The 7,451-nt window shown below is 40.6% G+C and overlaps 1 protein-coding gene across 1 annotated transcript in view; it reads left to right on the top strand.

Annotated features, from left to right (window-relative positions):
* The window catches only part of KIF13A (kinesin family member 13A), a 210,862-nt gene that overhangs the window by 158,052 nt on the left and 45,359 nt on the right, over positions 1-7,451 (top strand). The window contains exon 12 of the mRNA XM_014545170.1: positions 439-569. Coding sequence (XP_014400656.1) covers positions 439-569 — 131 coding nt within the window. The remainder of the gene's footprint in view (positions 1-438; positions 570-7,451) is intronic.

The raw sequence follows: 7,451 nt of genomic DNA, 5'->3' as shown, positions 1-7,451 counted from the left end.
CCCCCCCCCCCCCAGTCCTTTTTTAACATTTTTATAAAAAATATAGCATGTTAAGTTACGGTAAGCTTTTACTTACAATGTTCTAGACATCTTGCATCTCCTGTCTGATTCATTTAATATTGTCATGTAGTTGCTGTTGGGTTATTGAAATTGACTGTGATAAGTTTTTGTTAAGTTACTTGTCAGTGTGGGTTTTTACTTTTTTTTTTCAAATTATAAGAGAAAGGTTACATAGAAAGTTACAAAGGTAGTAGAAATGAGCTAGTTGGGCTGCATAGGCTCAGGAAACAAGTTACAGAAGCAAAAGGAGGGCCCTTGGAGCTTAGGAGAGGGAAAGGCAAAGGGAATGCACCAGGGGAAAGGAAGAGGGAGACCGAAATGCACTAGGAGTGCTCCTGAAAGCGGCGGTTTTTACTTTCTTTAATACTCTGTTCCTAGGACCACACGAGGGTGGGAGCAGATACCTCACAGGACATCCAGCTCTTCGGTATAGGAATCCAGCCTGAGCACTGCGAGATTGACATCGCCCCCGACGGCGACGTCACTCTTACTCCGAAAGAAAATGCAAGGTAAGGAAAGTGAGTGGTACTGAACATATCACGTGTGCCTTATTTTCAGAAGGAAAAGACTGCCCCTTTCTATCTTTTACCTCACTTATGTCAAAGTTAAGGCTACAGTGGGTCCTCGGGTATCGCTTTCCAGTTATGGAGCTGGATAGCATCAAGTCCAGCACCAGCTTTGGGGCAGGCTGATTCTGCCTTGACTAGCTGGGCGAACTTTGGAGAACACACATTGTTTATCTAAACTTCAATTTCCTCTTATGGTAAGTGAGGCTAATGGTAGACAAAACATATAAATCCCTTGACTCAATGCATGACACATAATAAATATCGAATAAAATTAGTTGTTACTCAGTTTAACCATTGTGTAAAAACCAGTTAAACAGCTCCATTGTTTTGAAAAATTATTAAACTAGGCTATAATATGTAAAAATTGGAGAATTGACAAGACATTATATTTACATTTTTATTTCTATTAAATGACATTCATTAACACACAAATACTGTAATTCAGAACATTCATATTTATGAGAAAAATGTTTTACTCATTTCAAATTATTCTCTTAATATTGGCCATATAAATGTCTAAGTGATAAAAAAAAAACTGAGACTAATAATAGCATACCTGATGCATGAACATTTATAGATCTTAGAGTGATACTAGAGGCCCGACGCACGAAATTTGTGCAAGGGGCTCAGCCCTCGCAGTCCCGGCCGGCCCTCACAGCCCTGGCTTCGTCCGGAAGGTAGTCTGGACGGTCCTCTGGAAAGTTGTCCAGATAATCTTGCTGCTGTTTGATCTAATTAGCATATTAGCTCTTTATTGTATAAGATGATCATTAAAATATTTAATGGTGAGATGATACTATTCCTTAATTTTACTTATTCCAAGTTCAAATAGTCTTTAGCCTTATACTATATCCTCCTCTATTAGAGGCTCTGAGTGTGTTTTTAATCCTCACCCGAGGATATGTTTCTTTGATTTTTAGAGAGAAAGAGAGAGAAAAAAACATTAATGCAAGAGAGAAATATCAATTGGTTGCCTCCTGTATGTGCCTGATGACTGGGGATCAAACCTGCAACCTAGATGTGACCCCGACCAGGAACCTAACCTACAGCCTTTTGGACGACACCCCAACCAACTGGGATATGTTTCTTTGATTTTTAGAGAGAAAGAGAGAGAGAAAAACATTAATGCAAGAGAGAAATATCAGTTGGTTGCCTCCTGTATGTGCCTGATGACTGGGAATCGAACCTGCAACCTAGATGTGACCCCGACCAGGAACCGAACCTGCAGCCTTTTGGACGACACCCCAACCAACTGAGCCAGCCAGCCAGGGCTGGATTTTTTTTTTAATACCCTTTTTTTTTATTGGCTTTATTGAAATACTAGGGGCCAGTGCACAAATTCGTGCTCCTTGAAAGGAACTGTGGGCCACGAGGCTGTGGTGGGCACATGGGTGGGTTTCAACCATCCTCTGTGCCCCCGCCCAGCCCCTCCTGCCATGGCCCCTGGTTCCCTGTCCGCTGGCAGCCCCACCACTGCCACCACTGCTCCCATGTGCTGATGGTGCCGTCCCCACTTGCACCTGCTGACATCATGGAGCAGGGGAGGTGGAGAAGCCCTCAGGGACAATCGGGGCTGGCAGCCACCGCTCACACCTGCTAACAGTAGCGGGTGCGAGCGGCAGCTCCAGTGCCAGCTGGGGTTGCGAGCGGGGCCGGCGCCGGAGCCAGCAGTTTTTTTTGGGTGCCCGCGGGGCCGGCACCGGCAGCAGGTGCAAGCATCCGGCAGGACCATGGCACGCGGGAGCAAAGAATTTTCAGTAAACCACAAGAGGCTCACCCCGATGACAGCAACCAGCGCCCTGCCTTGGTCTGGCGCCCCCGCTCACCTGCCCCACCATCCCACTGTGTCCCATGCTCTCCACCTGCTGCCGACACCCGCCATGTTCCACGTGCGCCCCCTGGTGGTCAGCGCACATCATAGTGACCGGTTGTTCAGTTGTTCCATCCTTCAGTCTATTTGCGTATTAGGGTTTTATACATATATAGATAATCTATAATAATAAAAGCATAATATGCTAATTAGACCAGACATCCTTCTGGACGACCTTCCAGACGAAGCCGGGCTACGAGGGAAGCCTGGGTCTCGGGTGCCTGCCGGTGGCCGGAGGGAAACCCGAGTCCCAGGTGCCAGAAGGAAGCTGGTGCCAGCAGCCTGGGTAAGGCAGGCCTACTAGTGCACGAATTTCATGCATTGGGCCTCTAGTTAACAAATAAAATTATATATATGTACAATGTGCAACATGATGGTTTATTCATATTCTCTTCAAACACTGTATCTAAAAAATGATTTTAATCAGCAAATTATTTTACCCAGTTTTAATTCCAATTTCATGTCTTTTTATCCTATTCTTCTTTTTCCTCCCACCCTGCCCAATCTCTTCCCTTCCTGGAACTCAGGGTAGCAGTTCACTCATTCAGCATGCTCCAGGCTCTGTGCTGGGAATGCCCAACTATAGGAATCCAAAGCCTGGTGGAAGAGAATGTATAGAAACAATATTTCATAGGAAGCAATTATTATACAGGAAGATAATGCTTTTTCTAAAGTGATCTTTATAATCTGCAAATCTGATCACTGCAGAAGTGTGGGGTGTTTGTAGGACTGGAATTGTGGGGAGGTCAGTTAGGGTATTTATAATGTTGCTATGGGTACACAGCAAGTGGCAGTAAAGGTGAAGAACAAAATGTACTTGAGAATTATTTGAAAGTCAACAAGTTTCAGTGATCTGCTTGGGGACAGAGTGGGGACTCAGTGAAGGGAAAGGAAAGTCAACAATGATTACAGGATTTTATCTTGGGAGACCAGATAAACATAAACAGTGGTGCCACTAAACCAAAATAAAAAATACAAGAGGAGAAATCCATTTGGAGGATGATAGGTCTGAGTGGTAATGAGTTCAGTTTGGGATACTTTGAAGTGTCATTGGGATGACGACATGGAGACATCCAGTAGGACATTGGATTTAGGGCTCTAGAGCTACTAAAGATAGAGAATTTGGGCATTATCAGTATAGCCTCTCGAGATTGTGTAATGTGAGAATTAAACCAATGTTTTGGGATTGGTCTGAGGATAGTCCTTGATGGAGGCTGAGACAAGGGAGTCAATAGCGGTAACAGCAGGATACAATCTTCGGAGCTAAGGGGAGAGAACATTTTAAGGAAGGAGAGGTCAAAGTAGAAGCTAGAAAGACTCTATTGGATGTGGCAATTAGGAAGACACTAGCAACCTTGGGGTATTTAGGTACCATGTAGTTCTGGGTATGGAAGGAACAATGCAAAGAAAAGAGAATGGTAGGTAAGGAAGTGAGTCAAGAGTCTTGGTTGTGAAGATGGAAATAGGAATGAGGACATACTGAGAGGGACAGGGGGTTAAGGGACTGTCATTTCTTCAAACCTATTTTCCAGTCCACTGATTCTCTCTATAGTTCTGTCTTACCTGCTGCTTAATCATTCTATTAAGTTCTTAATTTAGTGTCTTTGTTTTTCATTTGTACAAGTTTTGGAGATCCATTTTCAAATATGTTCTCTATTGGTAGTCTTGTTTTTGACCCATTGTATGCCGTTAATGATTTTCACATATTTTATTGTCTTTGATAATTTTGTTCTTTGAAGTTGTTGGGGCCTCAATCTGTTATATCTGCTGAGAAGTTGGCTTCCTAAAGCAGTTTGTGATTTCTTAGATTCATTCATCTTCAGCAGTTTATCTGTAGGAGTATCATGGCTGGGTGAGGGTCCATAAATTCCTGCGAAGAGGATTAGTATTTGCTTTTTCCAAGCATGTGTCCACCTAGAAATTACTTTTTATGCTAATTTCTTGGCTTAGGTACACTTCTAAACCAATTAGTTCCCTTAACTTTTTCTTTTTTATATTATTGTAATAAGAGCATATTATAAATGGCAAAGTGATATATGTGTGTTCAGGGGCATCCATGTGTGTGCATGTGTGCGTGTGTGTGTGCATGCATGTGAGTATATACCTAGACAGGGTCCTCTAAAGATTATCACAAAAGTTAGCAATATGTGAGGCAAAGCCTATTGTCTGCCCCTCTCATTTACTCTGGAACTGTTCTTAGTTTCATTCTAGAATAACACTGCCCAATAGAACTTTCTGAGATAATGAGAAGATTCTATAACTGTTAAGACCACTTTGGTGACCACTAGTGACATGGTGCTCTTGAGCATTGAAATATGGCTAGTGAGAATGAGGAACTGAATTTTTTAAATTATAATTCTGAGTTTAAAATAATAAAGTGCACAGAGTGACACATTTCTAGTATTGACCATACTGCTATTTCTAGAATTTCTGAAGGAATTTAGATACCTTAGGAAACTATATTTTCTGTAAAAAGTGACTAATGAGCCCTGGCCTTTTTCTCAGTGGTTAGAGCATTGGCCCGCAGATCAAAGCGTCTGGGGTTTGATTCCCAGACAAGGACACATACCTCCGTTGCAGGTTCTATCCCTGGCCCCAATCAGGGCGAGTGTGAGAGGCAACCAGTCGATGTGTCTCTCTCACATTGGTGTTTCTCTCTCTCCCCCCCCCTCTCTCTCTTTTTCTCTCTCTCCCCCCTTTTATCACCTTTCCTTCCATTCTCTTTCTAAAGATCAATGGAAAAAATATAGTCAGGTGAAGATTAAAAAAAAAAGGTGACTAATGAATTTTTGTTTTTTAGGTAGAAAAGTATGCCATAAAACTTTTCCAAAAAAAAAACTTGTTATCATCATTTGGCAAAAATGTGTACATGTATATGTATACATATGTATATATGTGTAGACATACATATATATTCTTATCTCATTTTCCAGTTTTGCAGATGAATAAATTAGTCCATAATTCCAAATATATGGGACACAAGCTTTTGAAGCTTGAGTTACAATGATGAGAGTCAATTGGTTAATAAGAATAGAGGGAACCACACACGGCCGGCATGACTCAGTGGTTGAACATCGACCTATGAACCAGGAGGTCATGGTTAAATTCCCAGTCAGGGCACATGCCTGGGTTGCCGGCTCAGATTCTCTCTCATCATTGATGTTTCTGTCTCTCTCACCCTCTCCCTACCTCTCTGAAAAAAATTTTTTTTAAAAGGAATTGAGGGAACATGTTAGTGTAAAATATGCACACCAAGGTTTTATCATGTTTGTGCATGACAGATTACAAAAATTTAAGACAGTATTTCCAGAGTATTTTTATAAATAAAAACCTAGCCACTTGAATTTAAATGTTACTACAGAGGAGTTATGATTTCCATATGTGAGTTCACTTCTTCCATAACTCTGCTTTAGAGTCCTATAAGTATTAGGAGCCAGATAATGATATAGGAGAAAAATAATTTATTGAAAAATTAAAACTCAAAATAATATTCATTATTTTTCTCCACCAAACATCACCTGACAGTTTTTAGTACATTAAATTTTAATTAATTAATTATCCCCCTTATTTTTTGTTTTGTTTTAATATACCAGCAAAGTGTCTCTTTTTGTTTGTTTTTTTATTTTGTATATAGTCATCTTTATTATACTTCATAAATATATTAGAAATGGATCTTTAATTAAAAGACATCCTGATCCTCATGGGCTTCTGCTTTCCACAGTTCATTCAGCTGTGCAGTTAGAAAATCAACTTTGAGGATGGAAAAGGCCAAGTATCATTTTAGTTTTAATTTTTTTGCCCCCTAGATCCAAGGACCATACTGTCTTAGTAGACCTGCCCATGTTCATTCCCTTCTGTAATTCCTTATAAGTTTTAATGAAACATTCTATTAGTCTGCCAGTTAATACAGATCTGGGGCTATGACTGAGAATTTGCATTTCTGTCCTCCTGTTCCCTTGTTTATGACAAAGGACAGTTACTTACTTACCTTCCAAAAATAGTTATCATCACTTTACCAACTCTCTCTGTCACATGGGGGACCCAAAAAGCATTGTCAGCTGCCAAAAAGTACAGTGAGGCTCCTCTTCTTTCCCCAAATCAAGTTATTTGGAATCTTGACTGAAGGCAGACACCATGAATGTAGAGCAAAGGTCTTCCTGTAAAAGCCAAAATCTCTTTCTCAGGAAACATTTATGAAAAGACCAGATTTTCAGCATTAAAAATTCTGGAGGACTTTTCCTTTTCCCATAAAAAATGTCACAGTGACTCTTTTTTAACCCTGTGAAAGGATCACTTGATAAGATCTAATATGAAAGCTTTTCCAGTGGGTTATGCAGGCTGCTGACATCATAGCCCCTTGATAGTAAGCTGTAATTGAGTTGCAATGTCAGAAAAGCTGCCACTGCTGAAAGATCACCTATGAAGGTCCACAGGGCCAAGTTGCCTATTCAAAGTTTGTTTTAGACAAGTCAGAGATGCACAGGCCAACACAGACCCATTTATAGCAGGAGTGGGGAACCATTGTTCTGCCAACGGCCATTTGGATATTTATAACATCATTCGCAGGCCATACAAAATTGTCAACTTGAAAATTAACTTGTTATATTTGGTCAAGCATTTAATTAACTCAGCCCTAATGCCTTGGTAGGGACAGACCAAATGATTTTGAGGGCCTTCTATGACCCTGGACCAAACAGAATTGCTCCTCCCCACTCCCAATTGTTAGTTTTGCTTTACAAGATGTTTGGTTACTATTTTGGATTTAAACATGGTATTCTTTTTATGTTTTCCTTGTTTTTATTATGGAAAATTTTAAAGATATGAAAGTGAAAAGCATGTTATAACGCACCCCATATATCCATAATCCAGCTTCAAAATGAGCACCTCATAGACAATTTTGTTTTATTTACATGTCCTCCACATCTCTTCCTTCCTCCCCTCTGGGTTATTTT

Source organism: Myotis brandtii, unplaced genomic scaffold, assembly GCF_000412655.1.
Source record: "Myotis brandtii unplaced genomic scaffold, ASM41265v1 scaffold398, whole genome shotgun sequence".
NCBI classification, from domain to species: Eukaryota; Metazoa; Chordata; class Mammalia; order Chiroptera; family Vespertilionidae; genus Myotis; species Myotis brandtii.
The sequence above is the reverse complement of the archived record's forward strand: the minus strand, read 5'-3'. Positions and strand labels throughout refer to the sequence as shown.